The sequence below is a fragment of the Crotalus tigris genome, unplaced genomic scaffold (genome assembly GCF_016545835.1).
Source record: "Crotalus tigris isolate CLP2741 ecotype Arizona unplaced genomic scaffold, ASM1654583v1 scf7180000019496.3020429, whole genome shotgun sequence".
NCBI lineage: Eukaryota > Metazoa > Chordata > Lepidosauria > Squamata > Viperidae > Crotalus > Crotalus tigris.
The window spans coordinates 196,640-215,421 of record NW_024097566.1 but is presented as its reverse complement, the minus strand read 5'-3'; the positions used below and the strand labels follow the sequence as shown (position 1 = coordinate 215,421).

General features: G+C 36.7%; 1 protein-coding gene across 3 annotated transcripts in view; it reads left to right on the top strand.

Annotated features, from left to right (window-relative positions):
* Positions 1-16,569, top strand: part of PPP1R12A (protein phosphatase 1 regulatory subunit 12A) — a 178,786-nt gene extending 162,217 nt beyond the window's left edge. For 2 of the 3 annotated variants that reach the window (XM_039362939.1, XM_039362938.1), the window contains exons 20-24: positions 143-269; positions 641-745; positions 5,455-5,502; positions 8,235-8,285; positions 14,467-16,569. In XM_039362939.1, coding sequence (XP_039218873.1) covers positions 143-269; positions 641-745; positions 5,455-5,502; positions 8,235-8,285; positions 14,467-14,553 — 418 coding nt within the window. In that variant the 3' untranslated portion in view covers positions 14,554-16,569. Of the gene's footprint in view, positions 1-142; positions 270-640; positions 746-5,454; positions 5,503-7,550; positions 7,582-8,234; positions 8,286-14,466 lie in introns of all 3 variants that reach the window. The other variant, XM_039362940.1, reaches the window with a different exon arrangement.
* Positions 16,570-18,782: the final 2,213 nt, after the last annotated feature.

The following is an 18,782-nucleotide window of genomic DNA, read 5'->3' as shown; positions in this document are numbered from 1 at the left end:
GTGAGGTAGGTTGGATTAAGAATGACTGATCCAAAGTCACCTAGCCGTCTTTCATGCATAAATCTGGACTAGAACCAGTTTTCTGGTTCTAGCCTGGTGCCTTAACCATTAAACTAAAACTGTTTCTCTTTTCATTTTAAAGATATGACACAGGGTCATGTGGAGATCGCTGTGATTCAGTACTAGGACGGACAGGTTACAGTTACTTGGAAGATCGTAAATTATACACCAGTAAACTAGAAAAAGAAGATACAGCTGACTTTAAAAAGGTATATGATTATGATGGAGTAGCATATTATATCTTTTCCATTGTTCTGAAATAATTCTATATAGTTTGATATATACATACATTCTGCCCCCAAATTAATTACTGTATCAAAATAAGAATATTTGAAGGAAGGACATTTGGTTATTTGGGGGGAGGCATTGACTTGACTTGATACAAGAGAGAACTGCACATACTGTTTATCCATAAAGAGAATTGCAGAAAATATGATATGTTCCCATTTTGGGAACATAATGTCCTTGCCATTATAAATATAAATTATTTCAGGAAAAACTCTAGTCTTCTTTTCAGGTAATATAGAATTAGCTTGCAAGTTTGAAATAATATTTTATTTAAAAAATCTATACTGTTTAGCTTTATGAACAGATTATAGCTGAAAATGAAAAACTGAAAGCACAGTTGCATGATACAAACATGGAATTAACGGACCTTAAGCTGCAATTGGAGAAGGCAACTCAGGTTTGTACATTTAAACTTTCATTGGTAAATATATTGGGGAGAATTAAGTATAGAGTAGTACAGTGAATAGCATTTTTAATGAAATCTTTTATTGCTTTAAGCTTGCTTGGTGGGGAGGGGTAATTCAGTATATTGCATATAACATATCAGAAAAGCTAAAGTGAGCTTTACTCCATTTGCATGGAATTGGAATCCACGGTAACTTTTTAACATTTGGTTTGGAAAAAATTACACAAATTTTCAAGTACCTTTTATGATTAGGCAATCTTATAAATGGCTTTATTTTTGTACTTGTGATTTAATCATAAATCTGTTTATAAGTTCAGGTGGCATAGGAAGGGATATAAATCTGAAAACATATTGAGTTTATTACGGATTAAAGATTGAGGGAATTAATGAAGGATACATGGTGATGAATGCGTGGGACAGACCATTTTTTGGTAATCTCAGTTGGGAAACTGAAGTTGGGGGGGGGGAAATGGAAGACAAGATGAGAAATAATCCTCTCCTTATGTAGTGACTGCAATTTGTTCCTTAAATCAGATATTGGTTGCTAAGTGAATATATGACTCAGAAAGAGACATGCTGCCAAGATCACTGGTTGTTGCCATTTCATTTAGATAAACTTCTCTCATGTGGTATTCTGTACCTAACCCATTTTTTACCCTTCCCAGGGTGGAGAGATTGTTTAAACAAACTATTTCTTTCTGAGCAGTTCTTTTCCACAGCACAGTGTTTCCCTAAAAGGTACTAACTACAAGTTAATAAGTTCAGTTATGTGACCTTAATTGATTAGAACCCTCCAGTGGGCTTGTACTGCTGCCTGAAACTGACCAGACCTTCAGTTTTGCACTGAAGGCTCTTGTCAGGTGTAAAATTTGGTCCTAATACGCACATTGGTCTTTTGGGAAATGATTTCTATTATTATTTTAGTTCGTTGCACAGTTAGTCAAATGTTCAGCCTGGATTTGGCATTTTTATCTACCTATCAAGTCCTTCCTAATGTGGATATTTGATAGTGTTATAGGTATTGTTGCAGGATGAAAGCTGTTCTGAGTAAAGCTGCCTTTTGCTATTGACTGAGGGTGAATTTATCAATGTGTATGGAGTTCTCCAGTTGTTTTGAGATTGCACCAAGACACCTATTACTGTTGATACAACCTTTGCTTTCTTTTGCCACAGTCATTCTGTTTCCGTTTGCAGATCTTCATATTTTGTTATCTTCTCCAGTTGTTTCTCTACTAATCTGCTGTCTCCAGATACTATCACGTCCACTATCCAGACTTTTTTTACTATCTTATCGAACAGTTGTTAAGTCTGGAGTGTTATATGGCAGGTGCCTATCTGTTTGCATTCTAAAGTCCCAAAGCACTTAGCATCTTCATTTTCAATTACTTTTTCTATTTTATGGTCCCATCATTTCTTGTTTGCAGGCAAATGGCATCTTTTGCAGATTTTCTAATGCACCATTATTACTACTTTGTAATACCATTATTTGTAGTCGGTCTGTGCAGTCTTTTATGGCAACTAACCAGATGGTCCACTGTTTCTTCAGCTTATTATTATAATTACTATCATACTTGCAAACAGTCACTAAATGAGTACCTCTAAACAAAGAGTGGCTGTGCATCAGCTCAGAAAGAGAAAAGTATAACTTCTATATGTAAAAGCCTAAGTGGCTTAATTTCCAGGTATTTCTAGAACTGTCTCCTCTAAGTTGAGCTTGTCCACCTTGTTTGTTCAGTATCTTTCTTTAAGTAGTCCATGGGGGAGGGGTTTTGAGTGGCATTACCCTCTTTCTATATGTGAGAATGAAAAAAAATGTTTTATATATTTTATATGTTGTACTGGTACATTAAAATAGTCATTTGTAATTCTCAAAGCAAATGTAGAGTTTATCTTTGTGGATTCCAAGTGGTATGATGTTAAAATATAAGAACTGTGCATATAACTCTTATCTCAGAGTGTAAAACTTATAGGAGTGAATAGTACTCAATACTCATCTACATAAGAATGTTTCTACATTCAGAAATAAGCATACATTGGCCCTTGGAAGGAGAGGTAGAAGTTCATTGTTCATTCAGTTTAGCAGAAGCAGTTATGCTTGTTCCAAAGCAGCGGTTAATGCTGGTCTATGGTCAGTGATACCATATTCCAAAGAACAAGTTCAGAGGATTATAAAGGATTAGTGTCAAGAGTTTTGTCATTGCTACTTGCACTGACTGCTAATTTAGGTGAAGAGGATCTAAACATGAATATATCTTCATTATCTCTCTGTAAAGGTACTTCCTGACATTTTAGGTACAATTCCAGAATTTTGATTTGATTGGTTACATAGAGCACATGATATGCTACAGGTAATCCTGAATTACGAATGTTCACTTAATGCTTGTTCGAAGTTATGCAATCAGCACCTACTGGGGTTTATGAGCAAGTCCCAAAATTACCACTACCATGGCAGTTGTTCGCCCTTACGAATGACTGTAGAGGCTCTGCAACATTCACCCTATTCCCCTCCCCACTCTCCACAACTGCTTCCCTCTCCCTTCCTGCCTGGCGGGACTCACCTTGCAAAAATCTGTCTCCTCTCTACTGTGATTTCTTTCTCTTTGAGGGAGAGGAGAGTTGGCTTGGAAATGCTTTTCCTGCCGATAATGGAAGTTCCTGGGTGCCATAATATCGGGCAAGTTCAAACACCCATTCTCTGCAAAAGAGATCCTGGCCCCTGGGAGCTTCCATTCTCTGGGAGGGGGGGAAGTGTTTGCTTCATTTGCATGCCTACGGGACAAAGCGTGGAATCTGAGTCGGCCAGGCGCAGGAACCAATGCCATCCATAGCCTGGGTGCACTGCTCGCTTGCATCTATCAGCCTTAGATTGAGGTCAGGAAGGAAGCCTTCAACTGAACACTGGGGAGGGGGAATCATAGCTGCTCAGGTAGCTGCCCCCGCCAGGGGCTTGGCAGTGGAAGAAAGTGGAGGTGCAGGAGCAGGATTGCTCTCAAACAGTAAGACCTGGGTGCACTGCTCGCTCCAGTACGCCGGCCTTAGTGGGAGCAACCCCACTGATGTGCCACCGCTTTCTTCCACTGAGAACCTAGAAAGCTAAGCCGCTGCCACTCAAACACTTTTTATCTGAACGGAGATCAGACAGAGATTTGAAGCTCCATGTGTGACTGCCAGTGGGGTGCTTCAGAAACAGAGAGGAACAGTCCATTTCTGAAACGCCCCATTGGCAGACATATGGACCTTCCAATCTCTGTCAGGTCTCTGTTCAGCTTTGTTTCAGCGCCTATGGGGCAATTCAAAATGCAGGAATTTGCTGCGTTTTGAAGTTCCATATGACTGCCAATAGGGCACTTCAGAAATGACATTTTTTATACTTATGACTGTTGCAGTCATGTGATTTACGTTTGGATGCTTGGCAACTGATTCATATTTATGATGGTCGCAAAATCTCAGGGTCATGTGATCCCCATTTGCAACCTTCTGAAAGCAAAGTCAATATGGGAAACCAGATTCACTTAAGAACCGTGTTACTAATTTAACAACTGCAGTGATTCACTTAACAAATGTGGCAAGAAAAGTCATAAAATGGGACAAAACTCATTTAACAAATTTCTCAATTAGCAATATACATTTTGGGCTCAATCGTGGTCATGGGTTGACGACTATCTGTACACCCATGTACCACACTTTCAATGGGAAATTTGTGCTTATTTCTCTGACAATCTTTGCACTGTTCTATCCCCTTCTCTCCCTCTGCTTGTCTCAAAGAAACCTCTCTTCTCTTCTCTGTCTCTCTTTCTCTGTCCCTTTCTCTTTCCCTGTTGTCTTTTTTTTCTCTCCTGCCAAAACCTCCTCCTTTTATATCCTGTCCTTTCTTCCCCCCTCCTTCTTTTGTCTTCGGTGCAGCTCCAGCTGACTCCTCCTTCCCAAGGCTGCTCTCTGCTACCGGAAGTGCCAATTAGCTGGAGCCCCGCACCAATCCTGGGCACTCAACAGAGCCTCAGCAACACCATAGCTCCAGCTAACTCTCCCATAGACCAGTTTGGCGCTGCCACCGCTTTAGCTCATCCCTCCGCTACACTTTTACAGTGCTTTTCAACCCATCGTACATGTACCACCTGCCAGGTGCCGAAATACCACCAGTGGTACGCGTATCACAGGTTGAAAAGCACTGGTCTAGTTCAACCTTTTCGATGTGTAGGAAAACCAAATAAACTATTCATGAGAGGTGACTGTCCAGTTTCTTAAAAACCTTCAAAGATGGAGAATCCACAAGCTTCATAAGTCAAATATTTCACTCTTATAACTTACTGTCAGGAAGTTTTCCTTATATTTAAACAAAATCTAGATAGCTTCAACTTATACCTTTTACTGCTGGCCATAGAAAATATCTCTTTCAATTTCCATTGTAACCCTAGAAAATATGTCTTGATCATTTTGTTGAGTTATTGTATTCAAATTTTTGACCCCTACAACTTAAGTTTTTCATCTTTTACTTTTCCTGAAAAAAGCATAATGTTGTCTATTAAGGTTACATTCCTGGACTTTTATAATCAATAGGAAATGTCCACCTGAAATTCTGGTGACCATGCTACCCGTTACAAAAAAATGTTAAAAATAATAGTAATGCAACAACCTATTTAATTTTTCCTGATTTCAACTTCAGTTTGTTGTGAAAGCATGCAATCGCTTATATATTTCAGAGACAGGAAAGATTTGCTGATAGATCTCTGCTAGAAATGGAAAAAAGGGTAAGTTTTTTTAAATTTTCATTTTAATCTTTTTTTGTTGCTATAGTGTAAATGTTATAAAATAGTAATTTGAAATGGAAAAGAATAAGGATGTACAAAATACTCCATTCATGAACTATACACTGAATGATCTGTGACCGAACTGAAACATGCAGTTTTAGGTGTTTTGGTCCATGCATGAAATAAAACATGGCTGTTCCAGGCAGAAGCAGTTCATGAAAGGAGAGGAAAAACCCAAGCAGCTGTGCTGAAATGGTTGAGGGGGAAAGAAGACGAATTACATGCTGCTCACATTTTCTCTTTTCTTCCCATTCCCTCATCTTCTCAGTTCATTTCCTTTTTGCTTCCCTTTTTCTGTCAATACCATTGATACCCCAGTATAAAATATTCTCCTAGTGTCTACCTGCCCCTTCCTTTCCTCCCTTCAGCTAACACTGATGTTCCAGTGCTCTTTTCATCATCCCCAGCCTGCTGGCAATCCCTATCCATTGCACTACATTCCTAAAAGCTCTTCCATGACAGTACTTCTCAACCTAGAATGTTCCTGGGTATCAATTCCCAGATTCATATGGCCTCAACTATGGACATGTGTGCAGGCCAAGTCTGTTGACTTTTCTTATTAGCTGAAATGAATATAGAGTGCATTCTGTGATACGGGCCATACCATCATAAGCTTATGGAGGAGGGAAGGAAGGAAAGAAGATGACAAAAAGAAGATGATAAGAGAAGCTAGTAAAGTATGCTACATTGGAACATCAATAGCCACATCTGAGAGGAAGAGAGGGCTGCAGTTAGTGGGCCTGTGTATATGCGAATTTTTTTTTTTAAAAAAAAAAAACAAACCAAGAAAATCCAACTGCCTCTTGAAAAAGCACTTTTGGGATTATTTGAGGTTTCAGACAAAATGAAATCTGGATAGGGTGAATCCTGGTGCATCATCTCCTCTCTCCCTTCAGAAGCTGCCAAAGTAGCATATACATCCAATAGGTCTCATGAAGCAATATCAGCAGATATAGAAACACAGCTATGGTCATATAGGGATGTCACAGTCACCAGCATGATTTTTAAAAGCACAGTGGGCTAGACCAGGGATTTTAAAACTTTTTCAGGCTATAGCACCTGTTGTTATAAAACTGAACCCATGATCAAGTGGCAAAAGTCCAGTGGTAAGAAACTGGCAATAAAGCAGAGCATATGCTTATGGTGGTTTATTTATACAAATGCATATATTTCATATTTTTCCCTTAGTCTTGTGTGAAACCCGAGTTCTCTTTGAACCCAGTTTGAAAATCCTAGATTAGATAATAGCAATATAGAACCTTTTAAAAAATTAATTCCAGTACAGTAACAGTACAGTACAGGATAGCTTTTTAGCCTAGAAAAATGTTCTCCATTTATACTTCTAAGATATGTATTAATATACAATACAAAATATGTATTAATATAGAAAATAGCAGACAGAAATTTTATTTCAGTCATTGACCAATAAAACTACATTCAATAAAACAAACAACAAGAAACTATCTCTAACAACAAGAACTATTAGCAACCATTTGTGGGCAAAGCTTATATCCTATGCAGCAAAATTTTGCTACTTTTAGAGAAAAAAATTTATCTTGATTGTTTAACTTGTGTAAATGAAAGTTATCAGGGGGTTCCAGAAATGTAAATAATTTCAATACAAAAGAACATGAGCTGTAATTTCTATGGTACCCATATCACAGGAGCAGTATTGGTTTTCATATGGAGTTTGCCTATATTTCCCTTCCAAGATAGCTGTGGGTATTATAAGCCTTATAAGTATGTAGCCTTTTTTCAGGCTTATGCCAATTAACTCACAGTTACTTATCACTGCTACACATGAACATATTTTTAGTAACTCAATTTTTTACCAGCTGGTTACATAACCAGTTGGTTTAGAAACCAGTAATAGTAGATCATTACTGTATTACATTATTTAAGTTATTTTCTTAATAACTTGGGGAAAATATGCCAGCAAATTCACTTAACTATGATTAAACTAAATTCAAATGATTTGTATCTGAAAGGTGACCGACAAGAGTCAGTATCTACGGGGCGGTATGATCTAACCAGAGTTTTACACATTCAGCTGATGCTGCTTGTTTTGCATAACACTGTAGAATGCAGATATTAATGTACACTTTGCAATAACTTGCTTTTCTCTTTCACATTTGAAAATATATGAATGATAAACACAGGATTTAGCATATGCTTTTAACTGGGCTCACAGCACTGGCAGACTGTCAGCCAAAATTTGATCTATAAAAGCTTTTGCTTTTTGGTATGAATTGTAGTAAAATAAGTCAAGGATTCATGTGCAATATTACTGGTACACTAAAGTGTGTAAACTAACACTCGCTTGTCTGTGATAGCTTATGCTGTGTGCTTCCTTTAACTGAGTTCTTACCTCTATTGTATTTAAACTATAAAATAAAATCTAGTTAAAGGAGTAATAGTAAATGTACAATATAAAATTATTGCCTGTATACCTTTATACAAATAATTTATTGAATAGAATTCATAGAATATGATCAACATTTTGTTACATTTTCTTAATTTTAAAGTTGAATTAGTTTTTTACACATCACTGGCCTTGCAAATTTCCCCTCACCATGCTTCTGGTTAAATGTGAATGTCTTTGACTGTAGTGCAATAAAATGAGAGCCATCTATCCAAATTATACATTCATTATTTCAAATGTTTCACTATAGGAACGAAGAGCTCTAGAAAGGCGAATATCTGAAATGGAAGAAGAACTCAAGGTAAATGTACATTCTTAAATTCCTCCAATTTTAATATTTTTTTTAAAATTTAGCCATATACCATGATTATAACTAATATTATGATCCAATATAATTCTGCTTTTGTAAAAGAAAGTGTCATATTGTACCACACAATTAATTAATGGCAGTGCGACTTACAATTCTTAAAAGTATTCTTATAGTTTAGTTTAAAATAATACTGATGATTTGTTTTATTCCTATTATAAAAAATTCAGACCATTAAGTTTAGAGCAGCGGTTCTCAACCTGTGGGTCGCGACCCCATTTGGGGTCGATCGACCATTTCACGGGGGTCGCCAAGCAAGGCAGTCCGCCATTTTTTCCCCTTTTCCGGCGGGTGCCTTACCTCCCTTAGGCTGGGCCAGCTGGTGGCCCAGCTGGTGGTCGGCCTGTTCCGTCTCTGCCACTTGCCAGCTACGTCTCGGCTGGCGCAGGGGGCGGCACCACGCATGCGTGGCGCTCCCAGGCAGGGAAAGTCCTCGAGTTACGACCAGTTAGGTAGTCCTCGACTTACGACTGGTTTAGTCCTCGACTTACGACCGGTTGGGGGTCGCGGCATTAAAAAGGTTGAGAACCACTGGTTTAGAGTATTGCCTTGAGACTATACTGAAATTGCCCATATAAGCCAAAGCTACTAAAAAGGGAGGTTTAGTTGACAGTTATCAGTCATTTTTATTTCTTATTTTGTGGGGAAAAAGATATTCCCAAGAAAACTCAAAAGAATATTCTGCATTGCTCTTTCTTTTACTCTTGCCCCCATGGAGACAAAAAAGCCATATTTCAGTTATTTTTATATTTATTATTAAATTTATACCCCACTTTTCTACTCATGTGAGCGCTCATTTAGAACAATAGAACAGGATGTAAAATATAACACGTTGAAATTATAATAACATTATTATCAATTACAGTTAAAAACCTGACCAAAGAGATGCTTTCTTATCATTTCCCTAAATACTAGGGAGAGTGAATACAAAGTCATCTCCTGTGGGAGAGCATTTCATTCTCCCTCATCCAGCTACTACTGCAGTTTAGGCAGTGCTTAAGATGCTGAATGTTTCCTCGAAGTTAGAGGGAAGAAGCAGTAAAGCTGGATGTCCTCAGTGACTTTCCCCAGTTTTTTCACTTTCCCTGTGGTTTCACATAAATATTAAAGAGCATTAAGAAGATAGAAATCTGCGAAACACCATAAATCAGTGATCACTATCAAGCAATAGTCTTCCAGCTCTATTTTCTGGACACGCTCTGATAAGGACAAGAACCATTATAAAGCAGTGCTCTTAATACCCAGTCCTACTAAGCAGCAAGAAGGGTACCATGTCAGTGGTATTGAAAGCTGCTGAGAATTTGTATTCCATCCCCACCTTCCATCTAGTTACCAGCAGTCATCTGCCAAGGTGGTCATAGCATTCTCAGTGCCATGTTCCAGATAAAAGTTCTGATTAAAATAAAGATTGAGCTTTAATGTTAGAGATTCTGTGAGCCATACAAAGCTTTTTCAGTACAGATTTTGTAATTGGCTTCTTTTTTATTTATTTATTTTATTATTTATTTTATTTTTTAAAAAATATTGATTTTTTTAATTTTTAGACAAAGTGCTCGAGATGCATCGTGGTGCTGGGGTAATCAAAAATCCAAAAACAAAACATATGTAAATAACTTAATCAATACATCAAATATTCCCTCTGTATTTCCCTCAAATAGCTTACATATTTAAAATAGTCTATTTCTAACTTAAATTTCTATTAATCCTAAATCTGTTTTACAGCTTAATGCAATTACAAGATCATAATCAAATTTAACTTTAAATAAGCACATTATCAATTCAGGTATCCCTTCCAAATCTATCCTAATTCTTTAATTTCATCATAAATCTTATTTATTCCTCCTTCCACTACTATCTCCCAGTTAAAATAAAATATTAATCTATCCTATACATATCTAATCCATCCATCAATCAGTTTCTTAGGCTAACACAATAGTATCAACCTTAAATCATTTAAGTACAATATCCATATTATCAGATAAAACACATCATCTTATTAAAATAATATTCAATTCATTATTAGTTCAATCCCGATCTAGAACACCTCTTCAGTTTTCTTCATTCCATTATATAATAATTTTCATACATATAAACCTATTATTCCAAAACATACATTCTTACTTCATTTAGTATATATATTCTAATAATCACCCATTTTTCTTACTTTTAACACAAGAGCTTAATCCTTAGATCAATCCATAATTCTAAAATGCCTTAAATCCAGTATATATAATTTTAAATTTCTATTTTCAGTCTTATTCTAGGCTTCTTTTTCTGCCAAGCAGGTTTCCACAACAACGCTTCCCTTCCAACCGATGGGTCTCTCTTTGTTGCTTATGATGCCATTAGAGGCAGTAATAAGCCTCCTATCCTCTGCATTGGACCTCTGTTTCTCTTATTCTTGAAGCCTTGTGCTTTAAAGGTTCAAAGGTTGCTTTTTCTGATCCTCAAAAATATAGATAAGATGCTTGTAAGGTGAAGTAAGTTCCTCTGTATCCTCCATGAAGTCATCTTTTAGTGTATTTTGGTTAGTCAGATGTCAGAAAGTCACTTTTAGGATTTAAGGAGGAATTTCTGGTTCTTAGTTCTGTAGTAATCTCTTTTGTTGTAGCAAATTCCTCCTTAATCTCCCTTAATTCCTCTACTGGTAGGTTTTGGTTTGTAGAATAAACAGATGTAATCTGAAAGTCAGTTTGAGAGTTTGGGGTAGAGTTGACTCTTTGTTCTGTAATAATCCCTTTCCTTATAGCACATATTTCTTCAGTAACCTTGTAAATCTTTTCCAGTATAAACTTGCAATTTAAGTGAGAGTAAAGTTTTTCCATTTTAAAGGTGGTTAAAGAAAATCTTTTCTTTATTTTATTTTATTTTTATTTAATGAAAGCTGTAATTAAACAATGTCCACCCCCTCAGTTCCCACAGCTGCATCAAGTTATCTTTTCCAGGAATAGTTTGAAGGTCAGCTCCTTCTCTCCAAAGACTAATCCAGAGTTGCAATATTAATTTTTCACCACTAGATGTCCTCAGTAAATAAAAAAACTTTTTCATTTTTTCCCCTTTTTTCTATCTTTTAAAGGAAAGAGTGGAGAAAGAAATAATCTTCCAATATTAACTACTAATACAATTCAAAAAAGCGTTTTTTGCTGTATCCCAAAATGAATAAAAATAAAATGTAGTCTTTAAAGATTCTTTGTTCTCAGCGTCTTTCTTACCACACAAACAGAACCTGCTTTTTCCAAACAGGGAAATAATTCCAACCAAGTTTTTACAGGCAGTAAAAAAAGCCAAAATAGGGAAAAGAGAGGGGAAAAAGGGGTCTCACCAGGATCCTCCGCGGTGGGTCTAATTACGCTTAGCTGTAATTGTGACTTTGGCTGGTGCAGCAGGATAATTGGCCATCTTGCAGGACGATCGTTGCTCCGTCGGCCCTAAGGAAATAGCTGGAGCCACGGGAGAAGCTGCCGCTCTCCTGCAGTCACCAGCAAGCCTCCTTCTCGGTAGTCGCCCCTCCAGGGCGACTTTCGACCCCCTAAGGGGTCTACTAACGCAGAAAACCCGGCCTGACTGGAGACAAGTCCCCAGACGCAACCAGTGTTGCTGCATACCTGAACCAGAAGTCATAATTGGCTTCTTAAACAGATAGAATACATTCAGCACTTTCATTCAACGACAGGGCAATCCATTTTCGCAGTTTAATCAGAAGGAGCAAGAATCAAACAATCACATGGTGGACTCTAATTTTTTCATTCTCCCTGTTCACATTCTCCAAGGCCACAAATTGAAAAGAATCTATATGAAAAGTTGGCAAAGTTACCTTCCTATAATTGCCCCAACATTAAATTCAAAATTATAGATAGCAATGCTCATTTAAAAGAACAAGGTATGAATACATATCTTTCAATACTCAGCAGTAATTGTATTGCCTTTCAGTTTATCTCAAACAACCTTAAATCCTGAAAAACACACACAAACAAACACACACACACACACGGAATCTGAATTATTGTCTTGTGCATTTGAATGCCCTCTTGAGGCATAATCTTCCAAATGAGCTTTCAGTATAGATGAAAGTAAGTATTAATAAGAAAAAATCAGAAAATAATTTGAAATGTATTAAATGAATTTAAGAATAAACAACATTCCATATTTACGCAGCAAATCCAGCATACGGTATATAAAGGAGGTTGGCTACTTAATTCCCTCCTTGCTCCCTTCCTTGCTCTACTCATTTCTGGGAAAACAGAGTCTTCTTAGCCCTGCCTTCTCAACAAAAGAGCAAACTAACTCTCCCAATGGACAATTTATCTTTTCACAGTACAGCCAACAATCTATTTGTTAAGAAATGAATGGCCTTTTAAGTTCCAAATAGATTATTTAGCATAGGGGTCCCCAACCCCCAGTCCTTGAAGTGACACCTGTCCGCGACATGCCAGCAACCGGACCACGCAAACAAGCAAAATCCCATCCACGGTATGCAGGCAGCATGCAAAACCACACCCCCTCTGGTCTGTGGAAAAACCTTTCTCCATGGAACCAGTCCCTGGAGCCCATAATCAGACCAACAATCAAGAAGTGAACAAATACCCCAGGCAAGGAACTGCCAAACAAGCTATTAGTAAACAGTCCAACCAAAGAAGACCAACACTGGCAGGGCAAGCCACTAGAACAGGACTTTTCAACCTTTTCACAGATTGTACCACTTTTAGGACATGATAGTATTTGAGTACCACCAGTGCTTAGCAAGGTGTCAAAAACTTGACTAAAAAAAGTGGGGGGATTTTGGGTTTTATTGATTAGATTCATTTGTTCTTATAGAAATAGCAAGTTTATAATATTATGGAAAGGTAAAAAGTTGAGGTTCAGTGTTAATGCTTCCTTCTACTGTAACAGAGGAAGTCTATTCTTTTTCCCCCTTTTTCCTTCCCACTGTGTCCTATTATTTGCTTTTGTATTTTTGTATTTTATTCTATAATCTAATAAAATATTACAAACTGTAGAAAAAAAATTGCCAGTTTTAATTTCTTTGGTGGCTGTTCCTTTGCTGAATCACTTTCCCTTTACACTGATAAATGTATGATGAATTTATCCATGTTTATTAATAGGCACCACTACCAGCCAGTTCAGGGGTCTTCAAATTCGGCACTTTTAAGACTTGTGGACTTAAACTCCCAGAATTCCTCTGCCCTCATGGCTGGTTGAGGAATTCTGGGAGTTGAAGTCCACAGGTCTTAAAGTGGTTAAGTTTGTAGACTCCGGAGCTAGCTGGTTTGCTCTTCCACAATGTAGTAAGAATGCACCCCCCAATCCCTTCCCTGTACCCTTAAAGACACAGGAATCAAGTGCAAAGCAAAAATAAAGAAACACAAACTCCGTTGTTTTTTTTCTCTCTTTAAGCTGCCTCAGGTGTGTCACGTGTTGCAATGTTGCAATTCTAGACTGAAAGGCTCTGTCAATTGCAAAAAGCTTTAGCTTTAAATTAAGCCTGTTTACCTTCAAAGAAAATTTTCTAAAAGCCGCAGACAGACTCAATTAAAGGGGGTAAAACTAATTACATTTGTTTAAAGGGATTAAACATTTCCTGTTGTTTTTTTCCCTTCCCCCACCCAAACCACATTCTTTTATAGCCTCTCCTTTCCTCCCCCCCCTTTTTTTTTTCTTCAGTTCACCTCCAGCTCTGAGCTGCTTCTGGAAGCGCCAATCAGCTGGAGCCCTGCCGGCTCCTGGGGCTTCTGCCGAGCCCAGACAGTCCTGTAGCTGCCTCTCCCTCAGGCTTGGCTCGCTTCAGCTCATTCCCCTCCCCTGCTACACTTGGTTAGCAATCGCGTACCACCTGTCATGTGGCAAAGTACCACAAGTGGTATGTGTACTACCAGTTGAAAAGTCCTGCACTAGAATATAAACTTAGAGCAAACCCCACATTTTACTAACACTGATGATGTTACCTAGTTTGGCTCATGAAACGGCTGTAAGAAAACAGCCAAGCTCAGAGATCACTAAGGACTCCTCTGAACTTTTATTAGATGATCATATGATGTAATATTTATCTATAAAGATACTTGTTTCTGAAAAAATGCTTTTAAAAAAAATCATAGTTCTATTTTTTTTTCTTTTATAGATGCTACCAGATCTGAAGGCTGATAACCAGAGGTTAAAGGATGAAAATGGGGCCTTGATCAGAGTGATCAGCAAGCTTTCCAAATAGAATTTGTTTACTCACATCAGCAAATCATGGGATTGCACATAATTAGTAACTCCAGTGCACCATAGCATGGAAGTCACTGGATGCCTGGGAAGATTTCTTGGAAACTGTTGTTTTCAGATATTCTGCCAAAAGCCCTTTTACCTGGGTGTGTGTTTTTTAAACCAGGATCATATTTTCATGTGTTAAAGCAGCTGCTGAGAAGACAAAATGACTGAAAAATCTTGTTTACAGCTACTGCATTTAAGGAAAGTGTTCAAGGCCTGACAAGCCTCAGATATTTAACCAGTAAGCCTTAGTTGTACATAAACATGTTTTAAAAAAAGCTTTCTGCTATCACAGTTACTTTATTTTATTGTGTTGTCACAGTTTCTGGTTCCCCTCCCCCCTTATTTTGATTTTTTAAAAAAAAAAATATCTAAGTTTGGATTTGTGTGTTCCCTTCTAATTATTCATGTACCAGATTTTTTCTTTGTACAGTATTCTCACAGCTTTATATCTACAGAGACACACATCCTTTATAAATTCTACAGCCTATATTTTTCATTCATCCACCCCAAAACCAGAGCAGTTTCAAGGAACCTTTGCTTTCACAGTTGTGCAATATGCATTTATTTCTATGAAAGATGCTTTAAAAAGTCAACTGAAAATAGATTATTTGAAATTTTTTGTCTCTAGCCTCAATTGGTCACTTTTTTAAAAGAAAAGAAAACGGATTGTAGTGCAAAATATTAGATTCTATAACCTTCACATTAATTTTAGTAGGTACTGAGTGATGCTGTATATATTAATGTATATTGTTTGGATTTTTAAGACCCACATGATATGCTTGAATAAAGAAATCCTTATTTGGAAATACAGCAAATTAGACTGCCCAAAATTAAGTGAATATATATTCATTTTTATATTTTAAAGTTTAGAAAATGAGTTATGGAGCCACTCTTCAAAAATATGTCTAATTATAAAAGCTTTTTCCTTCCCAATTTTCATTTGAATAGTGTTCACTTTAATAAACATAAATAGAACATATTCATTACATTTCACATATCTGTATTTGAGTACATCCAAACCTGCTATGCTAGTCAAAGTAAACTTCAAAGGCATTTGAAAGCCCAGCCTTTCATTTAGACATGCACTGCTGTTGCCATATGAAGAGGACCTCGGTTTATACCATCATCAAGTTAGATCATTTTATACATTTCAGTGGCCTTCTAAAAAGTTCTCTAACGAAGATAGCTTTTGTTAGAAAAGAAACAGCTTTTATATGTTCTCTAAACCTATTAAATACAGTTGTCTTATTGGCCTACAGACCAATGCCTAAAAATCACGGAACAGTTCTACCGTTAAAATAAATTGTACATTGTAAAGCTTGTAGTAGCTATTGTATTATTGATTATATACTATATTAAATGTGAATTTGTACCCCTTCATTTTAAAAGGTCATTGTGTTCTACTGCCTACTTCTTGGGGAACTACTTCATTTTGGGGTGGAAAGAAGAAGGATCAGGTTGACCCAAATCCCCTTTGTGGGCTGGGCAGAGGTGAGAATGGGAAGATTTTTTTGAAGATGTTGTAACATTTTGCTCTTACTACCAAGCTCAGGATTCTTGATTCTAAGGTACAGTACGAGGATAGTTCTGGGGTATCTTGTTACAGGTTAGGTCTTTATAACTTTAAAGATGGACATGGTCTTTCATGCTCTTAAGCTAATACAAACCAAGCAGAGAATTGTTCTACCTGAGCAACTGCAACCCACTGAGAATTGTTGTGGATTGGTTGAGCATACTGTGGATTATATTTGGTAATGTTTTGGATGCCTGTGAATGATTAAATATGTCTCTAATATTTTGGTGTTTTTATATATAGGTTATTTATTCTTTCAAAACTGGCTACTGTGTTGCATTGATTTTATTGGTAGTATTGAGCAGACCTTGCATCTGCATGAAACTATTTGCAAAACCCACTATTTTGCAAAAAAAAAATGTATTTTGACATATACAAATAAAATGAATAAAATAATTTCAAATGTGTGAATTTGAATGAAAATACATTTGAAAGATGTGATTTAATATTTACTATTATAATATTAGTTATTGGCAGCCATTTATTTCATTGTTTCACTTTTCTGAGATTGTATTTGCACATCCATAAACATGTAGGTAGAGCCATTTTTATGCAATCTGTTACAACTGGAGAAAAGGTTTACAGTACAGAATTTTATATAATTCTGCCTGCAGGCAGAAACTACATGCAAGCAAATTTCTTTGTTTTATAATGGTAAAAATGTGCAGACCTACTTGGTTAAGTAACTGAATTCTTCTGTAGTTGAATATATTAGAGGTTTTATATAGATTCTTTTATTTATATAGATTATTATCTACACTAAGCACCTTTTTTATTCCAACAGATCAATAAAGGCTGAATCTATAATTGCATTGGATTTCTCAGTGAAAATAATATTTTATTATCTCTACTTCTTAAATAATAAAAAACAAAATTTATATAGCATTTTTCCCCAAACCATAATGAATAGTAATTTTTTCATGCAATTAATATTAAAAAGCTTGTATGGCATAGAAAAAAATGCTTGTGTGTTGAATTGAATTTCATAATCATTTCAGTGGGGAAAACGATTTTCTTAATATATCAGCTAAAAGGAGAGGAGTATTGCAAAGAAGCAGTAGTGGATAAGAAATCCTGTGCTGTGGGAATGTTATGCTGGGCAATACGCCTGCTGATAAATGCCATACTCAGAACACAAGGTCAGAAACTTTGCTTTGGAGGAAAATTGCCCTTATGTAGGGGGAAAAGACATAGTTGTGTGTACTGTATAATTTAAAACCAGTCTGGCAGCACATGTGTGGTATGCAGTAAACAAATTGTTCTTCTAAAAACACTAAAGCTACAGAGGGCCTTTTTTAATTAAGTAAAAGAAGCATTCTTGTTTTGAAAAAGCAAAACAAGAAAAATCTTTTTTTAGCAACAAAAAGTTAAATCAGCAATAATAAGCAAACTTCTTTTTTTATTATTACTACTAAATTGTTTTTCTGTGAATTGTGTGCATTAGTATATTACCAAACTTGGAGAGAATAGAAAAGCATCAAAGTAAGTTAATACAAGGAAAATGTTAGCATGCCTGCTGTTCAGATATAGTTTTAGAGATTTAAGTTTATCATGATTTGGAACCCTACTTGATGTATCCATGCTTCTGCTGTAAGTATGTAAAGAACTATCTAGCTAGCACTAAATTTTTGAATTGTTGTTAGTTGCGAAGTCGTGTCCAACCCATTGCGACCCCATGGACAACGTTCCTCCAGGCTTTCCTGTCCTCTATCATCTTCTGGAGTCCATTTAAGCTCATGCCTACTGCTTCAGTGACTCCATCCAGCCACCTCATTCTCTGTCGTCCTCTTCTTCTATTGCCCTCAATCTTTCCCAGCATTAGGCTCTTCTCCAGTGAGTCTTTCCTTCTCATTAGGTGGCCAAAGTACTTGAGTTTCAACTTCAGGATCTGGCCTTCTAAAAAGCAATCAGGGTTGATCTCCTCCAGGACTGACCGGTTTGATCGCCTTGCAGTCCAGGGGACTCACAGGAGTCTTCTCCAGCACCATAGTTCAAAGGCCTCAATTCTTTTGCGCTCAGCCTTTCTTATGGTCCAACTTTTACAGCCACACATTGCAACTGGGAAAACCATGGCCTTAACTATACATACTTTTGTTGGCAGGGTGATGTCTCTGCTTTTTAGTATGCTGTCTAGATTTGCCATAGCTTTCCTTCCCAGGAGCAAGCGTCTTTTAATTTCTTGGCTGCAGTTCCCATCTGTAGCCTTATTTCCTGACTCTAAGTTTAGGTAAAATAATACTATAAATGCTATACTGCCTACTTAAAATCTACAAAACAAGTGCTTTCCTACATTCCTTTTGCCTCAGTCTTACTACAAAATTATCAGCTTGACAGGATAAGAATGAATGCCATTAGTTAAAACATGATCAGTTTTGCTAATATTGTGACCATCAGGAATTAATACTGTATAGAACAACAACTATATGATAATATATTGAATATAATTTCAATCCTCCTGGCACTGCAACTCTTCTCATAGCAAAGAAAGAGATTGGTGGAATAATGTTTCTTCTCCACTGCATGGTTGACATTTACAAATTATGGGTATCTTACTGGAATTTTCCCTATGTTGAAGGTTTATGCAACACTCATGAGAGATAAATTTCATC